The sequence below is a fragment of the Thamnophis sirtalis genome, unplaced genomic scaffold, assembly GCF_051295495.1.
Source record: "Thamnophis sirtalis isolate CommonGarterSnake01/CBP01778 unplaced genomic scaffold, rThaSir2_p1.2 scaffold_3, whole genome shotgun sequence".
Classification (NCBI taxonomy): domain Eukaryota; kingdom Metazoa; phylum Chordata; class Lepidosauria; order Squamata; family Natricidae; genus Thamnophis; species Thamnophis sirtalis.
The window spans coordinates 27587953-27610642 of record NW_028261383.1 but is presented as its reverse complement, the minus strand read 5'-3'; the positions used below and the strand labels follow the sequence as shown (position 1 = coordinate 27610642).

General features: G+C 43.9%; 1 protein-coding gene across 5 annotated transcripts in view; it reads right to left on the bottom strand.

The window, feature by feature from the left end:
* Positions 1-9028: 9028 nt before the first annotated feature.
* Positions 9029-22690, bottom strand: part of PPT2 (palmitoyl-protein thioesterase 2) — a 60185-nt gene continuing 46523 nt past the window's right edge. For all 5 annotated transcript variants that reach the window (XM_087708444.1, XM_087708440.1, XM_087708442.1 and 2 more), the window contains exons 6-10: positions 22528-22635; positions 20533-20616; positions 15396-15480; positions 12312-12366; positions 9029-10308 (exon numbers count right to left, since the gene is read on the bottom strand). In XM_087708444.1, coding sequence (XP_087564570.1) covers positions 10165-10308; positions 12312-12366; positions 15396-15480; positions 20533-20616; positions 22528-22635 — 476 coding nt within the window. In that variant the 3' untranslated portion in view covers positions 9029-10164. The remainder of the gene's footprint in view (positions 10309-12311; positions 12367-15395; positions 15481-20532; positions 20617-22527; positions 22636-22690) is intronic.

The window sequence follows — 22690 nt, the reverse complement described above, 5'->3', positions numbered from 1 at the left end:
TTATACGAAGCTCCGGGGTCAGCTCATTCCAGAGGGAAGGCGCTCCCACAGAGAAGGCTCTCCCCGTGGGGGTTGCTAGCCGACACTGTCTGGCCGACAGCACCCTAAGGAGGCCAACTCTATGGGATCGTACTGGATGGTGGGATGCTACTGGTGGCAGTAGGTGGTCTCACAGGTATCCTGGGCCTAAGCCATGGAGCACTTTAAAGGTCATAATTAGTACCTTGAATCGCACCCAGAAGACAACCAGCAACCAGTACAAGCCACCTAAAAGAGGTATAACATGGGAGCACCTAGGTACCCCCATGATAATCCGCGCGGCCGCATTCTGGACCAGTTGAAGCCTCTGGGTGCTCTTCAAGGGCAGCCCCATGTAGAGAGCGTTACAGTAGTCCAGGCGAGAAAAGATGAGGGCATGAGTGACTGTGCACAGAGCATCCTGATCCAGAAAGGGGCGCAACTGACGTATCAGGTGAACCTGGTAAAAGTCCTCCCTGGTCACGGCCGTCAGGTGTTCTTCTAAACTAAGCTGCGTATCCAGGAGGACTCCCAGATTGTGGGCCCTCTCTGAGGGGGCTAAAATTTCTCCCCCTATCATCAAAGATGGAACAAGATGCACAAATCGGGATGACGGAAACCACAGCCGCTCAGTCTTGGAGGGATGGAGCCTGAGCCTGTTCCTCCCCATCCAGATCCACACAGCCTCCAGGCATCAGGACATCACGTCGAGGGCATCGTTTGGGTGGTTTGGGGTAGAGATGAAAAGTTGGGTATCATCAGCATATTGATGATACCGTACCCCAAAACCACGGATGATCTCGCCCAGCGGTTTCATATATATGTTGAACAGGAGGGGTGAGAGAACCGGCCCCTGGGGCACTCCACAAGTGACGCCCCTCGGGGTCAATCCCTGTCCTCCCGTCAACACGAACTGCGACCAATTCAACAGGTAGGAGAACCACCGCAAAATGGTGCCCCCCCACTCCCACCCCCGAGTCGTCGCAGTAGGATACCATGGTCGATGGTATTGAAAGCCGCCGAGAGATCTAATAGGACCAGGACAGAGGACAGCCCCTGTCCCCGGCCCGCCAGAGATCATCAACCAACGCGACCAATGCCGTCTCCATGCTGTACCCAGGCCTGAAACCCGACTGAAACGGATCCAGGTAGGCAGCTTCATCCAGGTACTGGGGAAGCTGACGTGCTACCACACTCTCGATAACCTTCGCTACAAAGCGAAGGTTGGAGACCGGACAATAGGCTGGGTCCAGGAAAGGCTTCTTAAGGAGGGGCCTCATCACCGCCTCCTTCAAGGCGGTGGGAAAGAACCCCTCTCTCAATGAAGCGTTGGTAATCGCCTGGAGCCAGCCTCGTGTCACCTCCCAGGAAGCCGAGACTAACCAAGAGGGACACGGGTCCAGCACACAAGTGTCAGCACTGAGTCTCCCCATAATCCTGTCCATGCCCTCGGGGGGTCACAGGGTCAAACTCATCCCAGACAGTCTCCACAAGATTCATCCCCGTCGACTCGCCCAAATCTACCCAGTCAGAGTCCAAGCCTGTCCGAATCTGAGCAATTTTATCCTGCAGATACTGCAGATGTTTAATTTAATTTAATTTAATTTAATTTATTAGATTTATAGGCCGCCCAATCCCGGAGGACTCCGGGCGGCTTACACAGAACAAGAAAGAAAACATGTTAAGTGAATCTGGCTTCCCCATTGACTTTTCTGGTTAAAAGGTTACAAAAGGGGGATGCCGTGACCCTGGGACACTGCAGTCTTTATAAATAGGAAACGGGGTGTGAATTTTGATTACATGTTTAGGTTTGATCACATGACTACGAGGATGCTGCAACGGTTGTAAGTGTGAAAAACAGTTTTAAGTCACTTTTTTGGTGACGTAATTTTGAACGGTCACTAAACAAACTGTTGTAAGTCGAGGACTAGCTGTACATTATGGAATGATGCACTGAAAAACATTCAACATTCAGTCCCAAAGGTGCTTTTTATGAGGTAGCTGGGCTTTCTGGTTTGTCTTTAAAGATGTTTCGCTTCTTATCTAGAAGCTTCTTCCAGCTTCTTGGATAAGAAGCAAAAAACTTCTTCAAAGACAATCAGTTGCCTCGTGAAAAAGCCCCTTTCAGACAACCATGACCTGGATGACTGAGAATCTCCATAGACATTTAGTCTACTTTGGGATTCAACATCTAGCAACTTCTATTTGCATATTAACCCCCCCTCCCCTCTTTTTTTTGTGGATAAGGATTTGTGTTCTGAAAAATGTGACAAGAAAAGGTTCTTTCGTTGAGCTGCAATCTTGGAATGGGGAGCCAGGATGTTTGGTTGGAGATCTGGAGATGAAACAGGAGATGAGCTGGAGCTTCCATAATTGCATGTAAAACATAGTTTTCATAGAGAAAGTTCCGGACTGGTCATCAAAGACTGACCTAATTTACAACTTACAATGTACTTTTATAGTCCTCTTTGCAACTTACAACTTATAATGTATTTTGTAGTCCTCAACTTACAACAGTTCATTTAGTGACTGCTTGAAGTTACAACAGCACTAGAAAAAAAGGCAACTTAGACTTACGACCGTTTTTCACACAACATTGCAGCATCCCCATGGTCACATGATCAAAATTCAAAGGCTTGGCAAATGACTCACGCTTATGACGGTGGTTGTGTCCCAGAATCACAGGAACATCTTTTGTAACCCAACAAGCAAAAGTCGATGGGGAAAACAGCAGGGTTCCCTCTAAGCTGCGCGCATGCGCAGCCGCGCAGGTAACAAAAAGCACCGCGCACAAGTTTCAAACTGCAGCGCAGTGTTTTTTAATGTCTTTAAATGTGACTGAAAATATCCCCCTTCCCTCCCTTCTGAACTCTGATTTCTGATTGGTGAAATCAAGGAAGACTTTGCCCGGAGACTGATGCTGCAGAAGGGAGAATTCCCATTGGTCCTCTGGGGCTTCGTCAGTTCCTGGGAAAATGGGATTTGCTGGTTGTAGCCTGCGTTTCTCTGCATATCCGGGGTTTCTCAGGCATTGCCTCGTCTGAAGCCCCGTTCTGGGCTCAGCATTTTTTCTGCAATCCCTTCGCTTTGGGGAGAGGGAAGCAGCGTGGAATTGGAATGCCTGAGCCAAAGGGGTCCACGGGATCTTGAGACTTGATTTTTGAGCAGTACTAATCCTTTCCACTCTTTCCTTTTCCTTTCTGTCCTTCTTCTAACTTCCTTTCTTTTTCCTTTCCTTTCTCTTTGCCTTTCCTTCTTTTCCATTTCCTTTTCTTTCTCCTTTCTCTTTTCCTTTCCTTCTTTTCCTTTCCTTCTTTTCCATTTCCTTTTCTTTCTCCTTTCCTTTCCTTTCTCTTTTCCATTCCTTCTTTTCCTTTTCCTTTCCTTCTTTTCCATTTCCCTTTCTTTCTCCTTTCCTTTTTCCTTTCCTTTCTCTTTTCCTTTCCTTCTTTTCCATTTCCATTTCTTTCTCCTTTCCTTTTTCCTTTCCTTTCTCTTTCCTTTCCTTCTTTTCCTTTCCTTCTTTCTCCTTTCCTTTCTCTTTTCCTTTCCTTCTTTTCCATTTCATTTCTCTTTCCCTTTCATTTCTCCTTTCCTTTCCTTCTTTTCCTTTTCCTTTCCTTCTTTTCCATTTCCTTTTCTTTCTCCTTTCCTTTCTTTTCTTTCCTTCTTTTCCTTTCCTTCTTTTCCATTTCCTTTTCTTTCTGCTTTCCTTTCCTTTTTCCTTTCCTTTCTCTTTTCCTTTCCTTCTTTTCCATTTCCTTTCTCTTTCCGTTTCATTTCTCCTTTCCTTTCCTTCTTTTCCATTTCCTTTCCTTTCTTCTTTCCCATTTCCTTTTTCCTTTCCTTCTTTTCTATTTCCTTTCTCTTTTCTTTTCCTTTTTCCTTTCCTTCTTTTCCATTTCCTTTTCTTTTTCCTTTCCTTTCTCTTTTCCTTTACTTTCTTCTTTCCCATTTCCTTTCCTTTTTCCTTTCCTTCTTTTCTATTTCACTTCCTTCTTTTCCATTTCCTTTCCTTTTTCCTTTCCTTTCTCTTTTCCTTTCCTTTCTTCTTTCGCATTTCCTTTCCTTTTTCCTTTCCTTCTTTTTTATTTCCTTTCTCTTTTCCTTTCCTTTCTCCTTTCCTTTCCTTTTTCCTTTTCTTCTTTTCCATTTCCTTTCCTTTCTCTTTTCCTTTCCTTTCTTCTTTCCCATTTCCTTTCCTTTTTCTTTTCCTTCTTTTCTATTTCCTTTCTCTTTTCCTTTCCTTTCTACTTTCCTTTTTCCTTTCCTTCTTTCCCATTTCCTTTCCTTTTTCCTTTCCTTCTTTTCCATTTCCTTTTCTTTTTCCTTTCCTTTTTTTGTTTCCCATTTTCTTTCCTTTCCCTCCCCCTCCCCTCCCTTCCTTCCTGGGGGTCTGAGGGAGAGGGAGGGGACGCTTTTCCTCCTTGCCCCCCTCCCAACATCTGCTCTGATGGCAATTATGGCTAAAAAAAAATCAGGTGCTCAGGCATGAAAATGTGCTGCTCGAACACTCTACTTTTCCGCACACACTGAAAAAAAATTAGAGGGAACATTGGAAACCAGATTCACTTAATAACCATGTTACTAACTGCAACAATTCACTTAATGACTGTGGCAAGGAAGATTGTAAAAAGGGGCGAAGCTCACTTAACAAATGCTTCACGTAGCCACAGAAATTTTGGACGTAAATCGAGAGCTACCTGTCGTCCAAGCAGCTCCAGTATTCATCCATATCCCCTACACTATGACAGATGATGGTCTCGTTTCTTTTTAGCAATCATACAAAGCAGAATAAATGCAACTGACAAGACATGTCAGGAAATAGCTAACTAAAAATCATTTTAAGAAAAACCATTAAAAGATGCCAATTTTGTGTCCTGATGTGATGGTCCAAATCTATGAATGTATTTCCTAGAATAATTTGCAAACCTTGAGGCTTATTTCCAAGTGATGACGACATAACACAGGGGTGTCAAACCCAAGGCCCGCAGGGTGCTTAGATCTGGCCCGCAAGGCCGCCCTGGAAACAGCGAAGGACCGGCCCGTGGTATGTCTGCCAGCAAAAACGGAGCTCCGTTTTCAGCTGCAATGGCTTCTTGCAACCCTCTGCCAGAGAAAACGGAGTTTGGGAGGCCCTCGCTGGCAGAGTGCTAGGGCCATCACAGGTAATGTCGAGCTGGCCACAACTAAATAATTAAACTAAATAAACTAAATCTAACTACCCTGCCCCCCCCCCCGGTCAAATATACTGTATTTTTTAGAGTATAAGGCGCACCTTTTTCCCTCAAAAATGAGGCTGAAAATCTGGGTGCGTCTTATACACTGAATACAGCATTTTTTGCCTCCCGAAACCCCGTCCCCTTCACCAAAATGGCCATGCAGAGCCTTTAGGAGGCTTCCAGAGAGCTCCTGGGAGAAGCACCACAGGCCAGTCTGTTGCTGTTTCCATGGCGATCCTGTGGGCCGGACCTAAGTAGCCCATGGGCCAGATCCAGCCCCCAGGCCTTGAGTTGGTGGCACTTAATCAATGAATCGATCAACCAACCGCATATTCAATTACTTCCAATCATTTGGCAGTTCTGTCTAGAACTGAAAATTCTCCAAAACGCAGCACTAGGCCTCACCTTCATCCCATGCAAAGAAATAGGAATTACAGTTGCTCTATTCCAGGGGGGGTCTCCAAACATGGCGACTTTTAAGATTTGTGGACTGGAGAATTCTGGGAGTTGAAGTCCACAAGTTTGAAGACCTGTGCTCTATTCTATTGGACACCAGTGGCTCATTCTGGCACAGTGATTGGTCACAAGGATATGCTAGTGTAACCTGGCTATCTCCTTAGGTCACGCCCACCCTTCCTTCGAACGGCCTTTTAACCTTTCTAGCCAATCTGGGATTTGATTAGCCAGAATGGAACAAACATCACTTCAAGCATAGCATACACCTCCATCTATTAAACCAATCTTCCTCAACCTCAGAAACCTTAAGATGGATGCCCTTTCAGAATTCCCCAGCCAGCCATGTTGGATTGGAGAATTCTGGGAGTTGAAGTCCACCTACATTAAAGTTGACAAGGAAGGTTGAAAAAAAACACCAATTAGATCAAATCCAGGCTGCTTCATGGAATCATAGGGGCTCCGTGAAGCTTTCAATCCAAGGTTAAGCAGCCATGTGTCTGGAATGATTTGAGGATCTTGTCCTGGGAAGAGATTTGGAACAGAAGATTTCCAAAGTCCTTTCCAATCCCAGCATTCAATCCTCATCCTCTTGTAACAATCCCATAATCCCTTGCGGGGTGGAGCCTGGGTAACTGAATGGAACTAAGTGTTTACTGGCCAGATGCCCTTCCTGTCACCAATGCGGAGTGTTATTCAGCAAATATATATTCTCAGTAGGCCCACAGAGAGAAATATCTGCCTCTACCTGGGATCAAACTCACAGCCTCCTGATTGTGAGGCGAGAGCTCCACCTCTACGCCACCGCACCCTTCAACTCCCAGCATCCAATGAGCCTCTAAATTCCAGTTGCATTTTGCGGGGAGGAGAGCAAACGTGATCATGGTCACAGTGTTCTAAAAGCAACATTAATTCATAGCGAAGAAATGTCAGCCTCTAATGCTGCTACTTCTACACAATTCACATTTGTTCTTCAAAAAAGAACCTTATCATAAGGACAACAGGGGAAACTAATCCAAAGGAAGGCTTAAAATGGAAAGAGATCCAAGAACACAGTTTAGTGTTTTTGTGTGACTCCTGCCTCCACCCCCCCACCTCATTTCTACCCCAGGTAAAGAATGGAGGTGAAAAATGATTTTTTAAAATCAACCTTATTTACATCGCATAAGCGTGCCTGATGTACAATTGTCTTCTTAGTCATTCAAACGTGATAGCAGTGTTCCAAAATTTGAGGGGCTCCAACAAAGAAGCGGGGGTCAAAATATTTTCCAAAGCACCAAAAAGGCATGATGGGAAACAATGAAGGGAAACTAATCAAGGAGAGAAGGATAAAGGAGAAACTTCCTAACAGTGAGGACAATTAACCAGTGGAACAGCTCGCCACCAGAGTTTGTGGGTGTTTCATCACTGGAGGCTTTCAAAAAGAGTTTGGACAAGCAGTTGTCTGAAATGGTATAGGGCAGTGATGGCGATGGAGAACTGTTGGTCAGTTCGTGCTGAAGGAAGAATACAAACTGCATTTCAAACTGTTCCTGTGTTTGGCTGTTTCCATTACTCTTCGGAACCTGACAGGCGAACCTTTTTGTTGTCGGGTGCCAAAAATACGAGGGCACATATGCCACCATAATGCATGCATGCACAACCCATCCCCCCCCCTGCGCTGCACAAGCTGAATTTTCCTCCAGGGGGCTGGAGGAGGTCGAAAAATGGGAAAGCCTCCGGAGCCTGGGGAGGGCGAAAAATGGGCCCAAGGAACCCTCCGGAAGCCAAAAATGGATCGTTTCCAAACTTCTGGTTGACTCGTTGGGAAAACGAGGAAAACCACTTCAGATAATCAGTCTGAGATAATAGCACACTCTTGTATGGAGAGATGTTGTTCCAGCATTAAAAGCAAAAAAAGTGGGGCGGATATCGTGTTTCCCTGAAAATAAGATCTTATTTTCTTTTGACCCCCGAAATAAGCACTTGGCCTTATTTTCAGGGAGGTCTTATTATTTTTTGGGTGCAGGAGGTGGCGAGCGTGGTCACCTCACAGCTGCTGGTGTGTTGCGTGTCACTGGGCCTGCCGTTCTTTTGGCCGTGGCCATTAGCATGACAGGAGGAGTGTGGTGGCTAGGATTGCGGGAGCGGCTGTTAGGTAAGGGTGTGTGGGGTGCATGGGGCATGTTCCCCCCTCCCTTCCCCCCCCCTCTGGCATCGTGGGAGGAAATGGCGGGAATCAGATGCAAATGCATTTAAATATTTTCTGGGAGGGCTTATTTTTAGGGGAGGGCTTATTTCAGCACATGCGCTCAAAAGACCGATTGGGTTTATTATCCAGGGAGGTCTTATTTTGGAGGAAACAGGGTGCTTGTGAGTCTCTTGTTTAATTGTCAAGAGTTTTCTCTCAAAATTATTATTTTTTTCCTGAAGACATGATCCTATCCACTTGCTGGAGGGCATTAAAAATATCAGAAGTGCTTCTAGTTCGATAGACTGACAAATCTCTAATCCCCCAGTGTCAAATTTGTGGGTCACTTTATTTACTGGAAGGCAACTCAGTTATGTCACTTCCTCCTAAACAAGCAAAATAGAAAATTCGGGGGATACCTGGAGCCAAAGGTGGGTGCACGGAAAATCTAGTGGCTCAATTCCCCCATCACAGTTAAACGACATACCAGACAAAGGTGGGTTTCACATATGTTTAGCACATGTGTGCAGCCTTCCATGCATGTGCTTTGCTCATGCGCGCAGCTTGCACACATGCGAGTGGCTTAGAAAACATGGCTAAATAGGACTGCATGGAGCTGGGGCGGGCCACCCACAGGTCACCACTACCGGTTCAGCCAAACCGGTCCAAACCGGCTGAATACCATCTCTGAAACCAGAGTTCACAAACCATAATGACTGGAAGTCCTTATGAAGGATAGAAGGCAACTGGAAATATGTAAAAGGGGGTTTCAGACGATAAACTTTTAGTAACTTTTTTAAGCCAACCATTTCAGGTAATAGGATTGTATCACTTTAAAGTACAGGTATGTGTGTGTCACATTCTCGATTGCTTCCCCCAAAGAATATCTTCACTGTAAGAAGGTTGTCAAATCCATTTGTAAGGACTTTCTACATGAAGTACACAGCTGTAGCCTTCCAGATGCTGCTAAACCACCAGCAGCCCAGCCAGCAGCCTACAGAATCTGGGTCTTAAGTTCAGAAACATCTGGAAGGCAAAAGACACTTTACACAAACCTCATATCTAATGATAAGCATCCCCTGGGAATCCCAGCTTAAATTTAACTCATTTCCCCCTTCATGCCGGATCTAATGTTAAAAGTTAAACCTGAGTCCATGTAAACATCTTATTGTAACTTGATAAAAATGTAAGAGTTTTAATACTGTTTGCACGCAAAGCTGTGAGGCCTCTGCTCTAGAAACAGGGAGAGAGAAAGGTCACCTTATTGGAAGTTCTGGTCTCTTAAAAACGGCTAGTCACTCTTAAATACACATTTTTTTAAAAAATAAAATCAAGATCATGAACATTTTTATCTAAATTGGCTTTCTGTTGCCATCCTGAGGTTGTGCTTCTAAGGAGAGAGGAAATATTACACCGATGCAATCTGCCCTCCCAAAGTCAATTGACAATTTATAATATTGATTTTGATGCATAACTGGAGGCAGGGATCCTTGAGCAATTTCCAGCTTGATTATGTAAAGAAACACACACAGAGACACAAATATCAGCTTTCTGCTGGAACTCTTGAGTTATTCGGGTTTTCTGGGGTTCCATTGGTGTTTTCCTTAGTGCGTGGAACTGGATTCTGGATCAAAGTTTACACCTTTACTTTTCTTCCCCCTCTGGTGAAAGTCAAAGCAATGATTGGAGCACAAAACTCAAATTAACTGAGGGGATAAATAGTAAGATAACCCACCCACCCACCCCGAATTTGTTCTCACAAACATTGGGCTCGTCTCTCTTAAACCCAGTCTTGGGTAGCTGTTGCATTATTATAATATGAAAAAATATAATCTACGCAACTAAAACATTTCCAAACTGGAGATCGTATGACGCTAAACACCAGAGTCGAAACCTAAAAAGGGTAAATACCTCCAGTTTTCACAGTTACTGTGTTTCTGCCATAGGCTGGCTACTAGAAAATATGACTTTTGGGTATGTTTGATTAAACGTAACTGTAATCCATTTGCGGTCTTCTTTTTTGTCTGTTTGTTTTGTCTTGCAGCTTAGCCACAACAAAGGACTAAGACTCCAGTTCATCTGAGGCCTTTCACGCAGCATCTTAGAACACCCAAATTTGCTACTAGCTTCCACCAAAGTCTTGCAGGGGAAAAAGTTCTTCTGCTGTGGAAAAAGAAATCCATTCCTAGAAAAGCTACAGGCAGATGAATTGTTTTCACTGTGGGAGGAGAAATGCCAAGTTGCGCTCTCTCTCCCTCTCTCTCTTCCTCTTTCTCTCTTCCTCTTCCCAGGCTTGGCCAGCTACGTCAGCCATTTGGCGATGCAAGTGTCATAAACGGTGCGGTTCGAGTGCCAGTTCATGTGAGAAACATTGGTCATTTTGCAGAAAACAATGTCGCCACGTGCATCCAGAGTCTTCAAGCCGAATGTGTCGAGGAGGTAGACCTGAGAAAGGACCAACAAAACCCAAAAAGTTCAACTGGGTGGAGCTTCAAAGCCACAGAGCAGCACCAAAAGCCACATTTTGAGGGTTGCAAAGGCAATACATCAGTATTCTTCAACTTTAGCAACTTTAGGATGTGTGGCCTTCAACTCCCCAGAATTCCCCAGCTGACTTCTTGCCTTGGGAATTCTGGGAGTTGAAGACCACACAGTTTAAGGATGCTGAGGTTGAGAAACAGTGGCTCAGAGAAGTATTTCTCAACCTCAACAACTTTTAAGAGGTGTGGACTTCAACTGTCATAATTTCTCAGCCAGCAATCCCCTGGTTGTAATAGCAATTGCCCCAATCCCCTCTGGCACTCTTAAATGACAAAATGGGAAAACAGCCACTTCAAACTACGCCCCACATTTTAAAATAACTGGGTCAGCTTTGTTCTAAACATGTCAGGACTGTAATAGTAATTATTACGGGACTGTAATAATAATTACTTCAACCAACAAATGGATAATTCAGCCTTTTGTTATTTCCCTCAGCTTCTCTTCCTGGCTCTACTGCTTTTAATTTCCCCCTTCCTTTGCCTTCTTTAAATCTGGATTGCAACTGTCTCCTGATTGAACCTTTCGTTTTCTGGTGGAGCTGCTGGGGATGTCTAGACCTCTGCTTCCATAGCATAACAATAGCACTCAGACTTACATACTCCTTCACAGTCGTTTTACAGCCCTCTCTAAGCAGTTACAGAGTCAGCATATTGCCCCCAACAATCTGGGTCCTCATTGGAAGGTTGGAAGGCTGAGTCAATGTTGAGCCTGGCGAGATTTGAACTGCTGAACTGCAGCTAGCAGGCAGGCAGCAGAAGTAGCCTGCAGTACTGCACTCTAACCACTGCACCACCTCGGCTCTATATACCGTATTTTTCGGAGTATAAGATGCACCAAGGTTTTGAAAAGGCAATTGTTTAAAAAAAAAGTAGGTAGGAAAATAGACGGATAGAGAGGGAGAGAAAGAGAGAGAAATACAGTAGGTAGATAAGGAGAAAGAGAGTAGTTAGGTAGTTAGGTAGGTAGACAAAGGGCTAGAGAGAGAGAAATAGAGAGAGAAATACAGTAGGTAGGGAGAGAGTGGTAGGTAGGTAGGTAGGTAGGTAGGTAGGTAGAGGGCTAGAGAGAGAGAAATAGAGAGAAATACAATAGATAGGTGGGGGAGATAGAGAGAGAGTAGGTAGGTTGGTAGGTAGAGGAATAGAGAAAGAAATAGAGAGAAATATAGTAGATAGGTAGATAGAGAGAGAGTGTGAGTAGGTAGGTACGTAGGTGATAGAGGGGGGGGAGAGAGAAACAATAGGTAGGTAGTAGGAAGAGAGAAAGAGTAGGTAGGTAGATATTTCCAGGTGCATTTATCCATGTGCTGGAGAAGGAAATCGCTGTCAATCTGCAGCACCTAAGACTCTGTTTCTGCTGGCACAGCACTTGATCAATGTAATTCTCATCAATAAGTTAGAGCTTTCCAAAAGGAAAAAAAAAAGTTTTTGCACTCTGCAAACCTCCCAAAAACGGCCTGTTTTTCGTGAAAACGGGCCCATTTTTTCCCCAAAAAGGCATGAATAGCCTTGGTGGGGCTCCTGGGGGGGTGGGGGGCCAAAAATGAGCAAAAAGCGGCCTGTTTTTCATAGAAACGGGCCTGTTTTTTGTTAAAAAGTTTTTCATGCATAGCCTTATAGAGCCTTATAGAGTGCTGTTGGGGGCTGGAGGGGGGCAAAAAACGGCCGGTTTTTTGCTCATTTCTGCCCTCCCCAGCCCCCAGGAGCTCTCTGAAAGCCTCCATAAGGATATGCATGGCCATTTTGGTGAAGGGGGGGCGGGGCTTCGGGAGGCAAAAAATATATTCGATGTATAAGATTTCTTCTTTTTTGAGGAAAAAGGGTGGATCTCATACTCCGAAAAATATGGTGATATATTCTTCCTGCCCCATTTTTTCACCTCACATTGGTTAGTCTGTCCTTACTCACCGGTTGAGATGTCATCTCCCTCACTACCTCGTTAACATCGTAGAAGGCAAACATACTATAAAAGAAACAAAACAGAACAATCCATGTAAATTCATACAATGTATTTAATAAATCTAGAAGAACTTTCACCTTTTTCTTTTTAAATATTTTAATTCCATTTTCATCACTATTTTTATAGTGGAATTTTATGTTTATATGCATAGATGTACCTACTGTTAGGGTCCCATAGTAATACACCCACAGAAAACTCCAAGGCAGGTAGATTCCTCAAAGAACAGTTTATTTAGATATATCATATTGGCGTAGACTGGTGAAAACCAACTCTAAATGTTCCTGCGGTTTTCACCTAATAAAAAGTAAAAGTTTCCCCCTTTTCCCAAACAGTCACAAGGTCCAATCAGGGTGCTGTCTGGTTACTTGGTAACATCACTCGTCCTTTTTCAGCCACTGTTGGAATGTCCTTGGTTCCCAGGGGAAAGTATTTTGTTTTGGCTACAAATCCCCAGCTATCTCTATATCCCCCTCCCTAGCCCTCATCTCCATCGTGGCAACACTGAAGCCTCAAAGATGGCCTCAGTCAGGCCAGCTTCAGAGTTGACGCCTACACGGATCAAAGACCAGAATAAAATTCACCTACTTGCAAGAGGTACAGATGATTTATATGTAGAGAGTGAAAGAATAAAGAGAACAAAGGATGGTTAAGATGAAGAAATAGAGATAAATGCAAAGAATCGGAAATAAAAAGTTGTTTTGGAAGTGGCTGAAGAAACTCTCCCTCCAAGGGAAGAGTAAATGATTTTAAAGGGAAAATGGATGAAATGATCTGGGGTTAAACTCAGTAAGGGAATGTTGGAAAGAAAAAACTTAAACATTTGCATGGGAAGTGTAGACAAGGCACAATATTGATATTGAAGAGGGAATCTGAAACAAACACTATACAGGTAATCCTGGACTTACAGATATTTGTTTACTGACGGTTCGAAGTTACAACAGCACTGAGAAAAGTGACTTAGAACAAGCCCTTTGAAGTATCCCCAAGGTCAGGTGATCAAAATTCAGATGTTTTGGCAACCAGCATGTATTTATGGTTGCGCAGGAAGTCCTGAGGTCATGTGCCATTAATGAGTTTCCCAGCTGGCTTCTGACAAGCAAAGTCAGTGGAAGAAGCCAGATTCACTTAACAAAACACACAATCCATTTAACAACTGCAGTGATTCACTTAACATCCGTGGGCAAAGAAAAAGTTTATAAAACTGGGGACGACTCACTTAAGAACCACCTTGCTTAGCCACAGAAATTCTGATTCCAATTGTGGTCATAAACCGAGGACAACTTGTAAATGCTATTTCCAACAAAAAAATGATGACCCCAAGACCCTACAACCATCGTAAATACACAACAGTTGTCAAAGTGTCTGAATTTTGATTGCCTGTCCGTAGAGATGCTACAGTGATGGGCAGTGAATGTTAAATCATGTGATACATTGAAGAGGATGAATCTAAAAAAGTAATGCACTGAAATAACAAAATAATTGTCTTTAATTGGGAAAATGGATTACACGGTTATATATTGGAGATGCACAGTTTGAAAAATAAACAACAAAGGCAGTTGATATTGTGTAAAACAGAGCAGATGTTAATATCTAATACAGATACATCTGTCCTTAATATCTGATATCCATCAAAAATGGGTGCTGCAGCCATCTTATTTCATGATATATAAGATTCACTATAAGATTTTATGCTGCCATAGGTTCATAAAAGGAGAACTTTTGCTTTGATCCACAAGCCTAAAGGACGTCTTACTGATCATATTCCCTAACAATTGGCATTTGGAGGCAATAGTTCCTGACTTTGATAAGTGGCCTATTATGGTAACTAGTAGTAGATGTTAAGTTCTCTGCACTGATACATGGAAAGTGAAGGACTACCATTATAAGCAAGAGAATGGCTCTGCAGAACATCATCATCATTTAACAACCCCATAATCCTTTGCGGGGTGCCGTATGGCTAAATGAATGGAGCTAGCAGAGTGTTTTAATGGCCAGATGCCCTTCCTGTCACCAATGCGGAGTTTTGTTTAGCAGATATTTTCTCAGCGTGCCCAGAGAGAGAAATATATCTGTCTCTACTTAGGATCAAACTCACCCACTGTGGGGTGAGAGCTCCACCTCAAGGCCACCGCACCACTCGAGAATGGCTCTGCAGAAAATCAAAACTGAAGTGGCATGGAGGATGCAGGATACATGTGTTTGTCCCTTCCCCCAGGCCAGGTGCTGGAAACCATGTTTTGATTCAGTCAGAGTGAATGCTGCAGATTCTCTCTCTGCCTCCCATTGGTCATTAAGGAAACAAGTTAAGCAGCTCAAGTTTGCACCGATTCCAATATTCCCAGGGTTTCAAGTGGTATCAAACAGCTTCTCCTTGCTAAAACCTTTAAGTGGCGATCAGCACTCGGCTTCCCTCTATTGTGGCCCACCAGCAGCCTGCGGAACTGGCAGCAGATTCGGACAGTGAGGATGTTGGGGAGGAATATGGGCCAGTCCTGGAGTCTGGGGAAGGCTCTGATGAGGGCTCTGTGTCAGAGACAGAGAGGGGGCCAGGGCTGTATGCCAGTTATCAGCTGCCTTCAGAGTCAGGCATCAGTGGGGCAGACGAACAGCTGGAGCCTGTTCCCAGCGTGTGCATGCGCAGAGCTGCCAGATGAAGGGAACAGATAAAGAACAGGGGTCGACTTGGAAGTAAAGCCACAGGTGGACGATGAATGGCCCCTCCCAGAGGAAATAAAAGAGAAGCGAAAGGGGAGTGGAGTTTGCAGGGGACAATTAGTTTGCTTAATTGGTTTGTGACTCTGTGAGACTCCTTGCAAAGTTTTGCAGATATCGGCCTGTCAGCTCTCCAAGCGAGATGAGGTCTGTGACCGTAAATCCTCCCTTGAAAGACTTTGCTGGAAGTGAATGAGAGGAATCACAGTAAATTAAAGAAGGGGTTTTTGTTGGGACAAGGAGTTTGCTTCATGCTCTGGGGAAGCCTCAGTCAGAACACTCTCATTCCAGAACTGAACTTGCCATATCCAAAAGCTCACCTGGATTCCCAGGGCATGATGACCCCGTCATCTGGGCCTCCGATCAGAATCAGCTTGCGGATACGCAAAAGGTTTCTCTTCCACGCTGCAAGAGGAGCAGAATTTCAGAAACGTGGTTGCTTCCCCAGTTTCTCCTCTATCCCTTTTCTCCCCTTTCCCTCTTCTTGCCTCCTCAGCAGTCAACAAAAGGGAAATTTCCCCGTGTCCTCCTTCTGCGAAGTTTATAGAAACTTTGGAATCCCAAAGGTGCTTTTTTTTTTTTTCAAGAGGCAACTGGACTTTCTGGTTTTTCATCGAAGACGTTTCGCTTCTCATCCAAGAAGCTTCTTCAGCTCTGATCGGAGGAAGAAACTTCTTCCATGAGAAGCGAAACGTCTTCAAAGAAAAACCAGAAAGTCCAGTTTCCTCTTGAAAAAAATACATCTTTGGGACAACCAGGACCTGGATGACCGAGAATCACCATAGACTGAAACTTTGGAACTTTTCCTCCTATTTTTATAAAAGGCATAAGCAATAAAACAAGTTCTACTAATTTCATCTTCCCCTATTTGGCACTCTCCATATCTTGTTGGGATTGCCCTTTCCCAAAGGATTCTTGTATCAGGCCTGCAATTATATTCCTTTTAGAATTTTGGCCTGCCACACTTTCTCTTATTTCATTATGCTTTTTCATTAGTGTAGTAGTTGGGAGCGGGGAATAGAAAGGATTAGGATTGTGGAATGCATTGTTGTCATTCTTTTCTAGAAGACCAAGGTCATCTTTTGTCTCCGCACCTTTGCACCTTACCGGAAGCAGCTGGGTGGAGATACCAGCGTGGAAGAAGACGATTCGGCCATGTGATGGATTTGTGGGTGTGGGGACAAGATTGTGAACTTTTAACTGGGTGGAATCCCAGGAAGTTCTTTAGAATTGGGATTACACAGATGTGCTAAGATGTCTGATTTATTAAATTGGAACTTTAAGCATTGTTTTGCCTTGGACTCTGATTTAATTCTACATGATACTTGGAACGCTGACATCTGGGAGTCGTGGTCTCCACATTTCTGGAAATTTTGATGTTAGGGGGGAGTATTTTAAGCCTTTAAATGGGGAAGCTGTGAGTTGTTTGTAGCCCACAAAATGGAGCTGAAATAGGGGACAGAAAACATGCCTTCAGTTTCACAGAGATTTGAGGACACCTATAAAAGACGTTATATCTCTTAAAAAGCAGACATAAAATACAGGTAGTCCGACTTGCAACCATTCATTTAGTCATCATCATCATTTAATGGCCCAATAGTATCTTGCGGGGTGGAGTCTGGGCAACTGAATGGAGCTAGCAGAATATTTAATGGCCAGATGCCCTTCTTGTTGCCATTGCAGAGTTTTGTTCAGCAGATATATATTCTCAATGTGTCCAGAGAGAGAAATATCTGCCTTTACCTAGGATCAAACTCACAGCCCTCTGATTGTGAGGCGAAAGCTCTACCTCCAGGCCACGGCACCACTCCTACAACCATTAATGACCGTCTGAAATTAAAACGTCAATGAAAAGGTGACTTTGGATCATTTTTTACATTTATGACTGTTGCAGCATCCCCATGGTCATGTGACAATAATTCAGATGCTTGGCAATTGGTTTATACTTATGATGGCTGCAGTATCCCAGGGTCATGTGATCACTTTTTGCGATCTTCCAATGAGCAAAGTGAATGGAAAAGCCACAATTCACTTAACAACCGTATTGCTAACTTAATACCTGCAGCGATTCACTTAACAATGGTGTCAAGAAAAGTCAGAAAACAGGCCAAACTTCATTTAATAATGGTCCCACTTAACAACAGAACTTTTGGGCTCAATTGTGGTCGTAAGTCAAAGGCTACTTGTATGTTTGGGGGAGACTAAAGTGGAAAAGGCATCTATTTTCTCTTTAAAATGACTAAAAAATGACCCAGAGTATTTCAGCTTCACCTATTCCAATGACAAAATAATTTCATTGGCCCCACCTCTCACATGGCCCCAGGAAATTCCAGGTTAAAAACAGATTTTCCTGCTCTACTTGTAGACAAATGAAACAAACCATTCAATCTGCAGGAAATGTCTAGTAAAGTTGTCATGTCTGCATTTAATTATCTCCTTTTTTCCCTTCTGGCTTTGTTCCTTTTTTATTTATTTATTTATTTATTTATTTGTCTTGTATGCTGCCCACTCCCGGGGGACTCCGGGCGGCTCACAAAAGACAAGGGAAGAGGGGAAACGAGACAAAGACAACATATTAAAAACAAAACCAACATTCACAATTTCCGTGGAGGTAAATGCTTCTCAGCCCTCCCCCTAGCCTGCTGGAACAGTCAGAACTTGGTGGCTTTGCGGAAGGCCGGGAGGGTAGTAAGGGTCCGGATCTCAACAGGGAGCTCGTTCCAGAGGGCCGGAGCTGCAACAGAGAAGGCTCTCCCCCGGGGAGTCGCCAGCCGACATTTTTACTTTAAGATTTGTGATCCGGCAATTATTTTTATGAATTAATGTGTAGGTTGGACTACTGTTCCCTAACCTTGGCCAACTTTAAGAGATGTGGACTTTGAACTCCTAAAATTCCCCAGCTACTGAGGAATTCTGGGAGTGGAAATTCTGGCTGGGGAATTCTGGGAGTCGAAGTCCACATATTGCCAAGATTAAAAAAAAAAACCCACTGGTTTAGGCTGTTGGCAGAAATGATGCAGAAAAGTTATTATTTCAGCCCATAAAAGCTCTCTGAAGCACGAATTTTGAATGGGATTTCATGAGTTATCCCAAAGGCTGAAAGTTGGACAAGCTTGAATTTTAAAGCCCCCCCCCCCCCCCCGGGCTGATCTGGCTTGGCCAGGCCTCTGTGAAAAGCTCAGGCAAGGGGGGGGGGGAATTGAGCAATGATTTTTCAGTCACCTTGCATCCTCCATATTAGGAAATGTTTCGCTTGCCAATATAAGTCATCCTCTTCTAAGCTACTGCTGGAGGCACACACTGCTGGATCTGTAGGGCAGAGTTTGGACAGGCTCCTAAAAATAATTCCTTTTGGCAGGAATACATTGGAGCTTTGGTTTGTTCTGGGGGAGTTGAACAGAGATTCGTAGAGCTGGAGAGAGCTTTTTAGGGCACTGAATCCGGTTCCACCACAAAACCGCGGTAGACTAAAGTGCGCTCGACGAAAGCGCGTACCTGATGTCATCACAGTGCGATGAAAACATCACGCTGTGAGCGGAAAAGTTAAAATTAACGCGAAAACCTTACCCTAACCCCCCCAAACCTAAACCTAAACCTAACCCTAAACCTAGCCCTTAACCTAACCCTAACCCTAAACCTAACCCTAAACCTAACCCTTAACCTAATGCTAACCCTTAACCTAACCCTAAACCTAACCCTAACGCTTAACGTAACCCTAAACCTAACCCTTACCTTTACATGAATCGGCTTGCTTTTAAAGCGCTTTTTAAAGCACCCTTTTTTCTCCGCGGTCGTATTTGTCGCGCTGCTGATGACGTCAGGTACGCGCTTTAATCGGGCGCGCTTTAGTGGACCGCGGTTTTGTCGTGCCACGCTGAATCCAACTCTTCTTGGTGCAGGAATTGAATTAAAGCAGGGTTGTCAAACTCAAGGCCCATGGGCCGCATCTGGCCCACGGGCCGCTTAAATCTGGCCTGCGGTGCCAGCCTGGAAATAGCAAAGGACCAGCCCATGGTCCTTCTGGGAGACAAAACGGGGCATGGTGGGCTACATACACCCCCCATGCCCCGTTTTGGCTGGCAGGGTGCTGCAGGAGACATCAGTCCTGTCTTTCCCCACCCACCCCAACCCGGCCAGCCTGCAGAGAAGAACTAAAATGCGGATCCGTCCCTCGAAGAAATCCAGCTGAACTCGACTGATTGGATGCCTCGCCAGTATAGGTAGTCTTTGACAACAAATAGCGCCTGGAATTTCCGCTATAAATTGTGGGGGTCATAGGTTGAGATACCAAGTGACTGGATTTGTTTTTCATGATAATTTTAACGATGGTTGTAAAGTGAATCACAACAGTTGTAAAATGAATTATGTGGTTATTAAGCAAATCTATTCTTTTTTTTCCCCCCCGCCAGAACCAAGTCACTCTCAGCACGAGATGGGCGATACCTCAATTTGATTAAATCAATTAAAAATGTACCAAATGGCAGTCATGTGTTCATGGGATGCTATAACAATCATAAATGTGAGCAGGTTGCCTGTGCTGGTGTGGTCATGTGGCTGAGGGGGGGGGAAGAGGAGGGATGGTAGTCATAACTTCATACGTTATAGGTCATAAGTAGCTTTTTTAAAAAAATGTCCTAATCTCAAGTGATTGTTAAATGGCCAATCATAAGTCAAGAACGATCTATATCCTTCCTTGTTTGGCTCTAATTCAGAAATGAAGACTCTGCAGAGTTTCAGACATTGATGAACTAAAACTCCCAGCATCCTTCATTGAACCAGTCATACTAGCAAAGCCTTGTGGGAGGGGTAGTTTAACAACCTTTGAAGTGCCATGTTTTTTCATCCAAACTGGACCATTCATCGTGGCTTCGGCTGTATTTTTCTGCCCCAGGGAGAACAACCACCAGTTCCTAGTTTAACAGCAAACTCTGGTACAAGTATTAAGGCAGCTAAGATAATGCTGGTAGTCCTCTACTTACAACAATTCATTTAGTGAATGTTCAAAGTTACAACAGCATTGACAAAAAGTGACTTATGACCATTTTTCCACACTTATGATTGTTGCAGCAACCACATTGTCACATAATCAAAAATTCAGATGCTCGGCAGCTGATTCATATTTATGACGATTGCAATGTCCCACGGTCACGTGATCAATTTTTGCGATCTTCTGACTAGCTAAGTCAACAGGGAAGCCAGATTCACTTCCCAACCGTGTTAGTAACTTAACAATGGCAGTGATTTACTTAATAAGTGTGGCAAGAAAGGTCCCACTTAACACTTAACAATTCTCTCGCTCAGCATTGGAAATTTTGAGTTCGACTATGGTCGTACAGGACCACATACAGGACTACCTGTATTTTGAATTAACCACAAAGCAGGAATATGTGGTGTTTGCTACTATACCATTCTCCGTTCTGTACTGGAATTGGAGATTAAATGTTAAAAAACATTTACCACTTGCATTGGGGTGAAGTCTCTCATCATTCAACACAGCCAAAAAATTGCTATTGTTGAGGTAAAGATCTCGATGATGTGGGTCTGAAAATGCAAAAGAGACAGGGGAGGGAGGGAAAGAGAGAAAAGTTGAGAGTAACCTTGTTTTGTTTCCATATCTAAAAGACAATATCAATTAAATCATTAAATCAACCTTGAGATTTAGGATATATCAATTAAATCAATTAAATCGGGGATGCGGTGGCTCAGTGAATGAGCTTGTTGATCAGAAAGGTCGGCAATTTGAATCCCTAGTGCTGCAAAATGGAGTGAGCTCCCGTTACTTATCACAGCTTCTGCCAACCTAGCAGTTCGAAAGCAAGTAAAAATGCAAATAGAAAAATAGGGACCACCTTTGGTGGGAAGCTAACAGTGTTGCGTGCGCCTTTGGCATTTAGCCATGCCAGCCACATGGCCATGGAGACGTCTTTGGACAGTGCTGGCTTTTTGGCTTTGAAACGGAGATGAGTGCCGCCCCCTAGAGTCAGGAATGACTAGCACATTTGTGCAAGAGGAACCTTTACATTTACAATTAAATCACTAAATCAACCTTGAGATTTAGGACAATGTATGAACCTAGCCTAAATTTCTCTCCTCTCCTACCTTTTAGATATGAAAGTAGATCGAACCAGTTTTTAATACTGACAACAAGCACTTTAAAAATGCTAATTTAACATTTTTGGCATAGATAATACTATTTTGGATGTGCAAGCAATGCCTCATACACACATTGGAAACAGAAAATATGTCTATTAAGGAATTACATGGAAGCAGACGCCAAATCCAACATCCCATTAAGACATTATTTAGTTTTAGCTAAGTCTATAGCGTAAGTTCAGTGACTATAATTTGAAAATCACAGCTTATGGTTTAATGAGTTGTATTCATCCAACCCAATTACACTTGGGCATCCACCTTGGCTTAAGACAAGAACCAGGCCAAAAACATGAGTTCATCCATTGCATTAAACACAATGCAATTTCTTTGGTTATCGCTTAGTGTTATTATTAGCTAAGCTACTGGAATTTCAGCAAACCACATTTAAAACAAACCAGGGCCTCACACAGTATATGAATTCAGCAATATAGATGAAAACGTTCTGGAGAGAGAGAAGTTTCCTGAGGATGGGTGTTGTGGCCCACCAGCAGCAGCTGGAGCTGGCAGCAGAGTCTGACAGTGAGGTGGTTGGGGAGGAGCATAGGCCAGTCCTGGAGGCCAGGGAAGGCTCGAACGAGGACTCTGCATCGGAGGCAGAAAGGGGGCTGAGGCCATCTGGCAGTTCTCAGCTCCCTTTGGAGTTAGACAGCAGTGAGGTAGAGGAACAGCTGGAGCCTGTTCCCAGTGTGCGCATGCGCGGAGCTGCCAGAAGAAGAGAACAGCTAAGAAAGCTGTTAGTAAAGCCACAGGTGGACAATGAATGGCCCCTCCATTAGGAAACAAAAGAGGAGCGAAAGAGAAGTGGGCTTTTGCAGGAAACAATTTGTTCGTTCGGTCACTCGCTCGCTTCAGGAGTGTGAAGATCTGTCCGTGAATCTCAGAGACTCTGTGCCCAGTCTTTCCTTGCACAGCACTGCGTTTGGAAAATATTTACATGACAGCTTTCCAAGCTATGTAAGGTCTGTGGTCATAACTTCACCTTTGAAAGACTGTTTACCAGGTCTTTGCTGAATGTGAATGAGAGGAATTCATATTTGTTTAACAAAAGGGGTTTTGTCAGGACCAGGAATCTGCTTCGTGCTTTTGGGGGAAGCTTAGATCAGAACAATGGGATCCAGCACAAGTCCGAAAACTTGGAAGACAAAACCTCTGGTCCTGGCAACTTGACCCAGACTCACCAACATTATGCTGAGACACATATATTTGCCTTCATCCGTAGGTAAAAGCAGTTTAAACTCTTAAAAGCCCCCCACGAAATGCAGAATAACTGCTGACGTCACAAAGCAGACTGAATTTTACCATTCCAGTAGTTACAGATGGAGACATCTTGACCCAGCTGTGTGTAGCAGATGCGGTAGAGGTTGGACTTCATGTAGTGTGGAAAGAGCCACTTCAAGTACTTGGTATCTGAATTGAAAAAGAAATGTAGAGGTTGCCAATGAACAGTTTCCCCACCACTGTT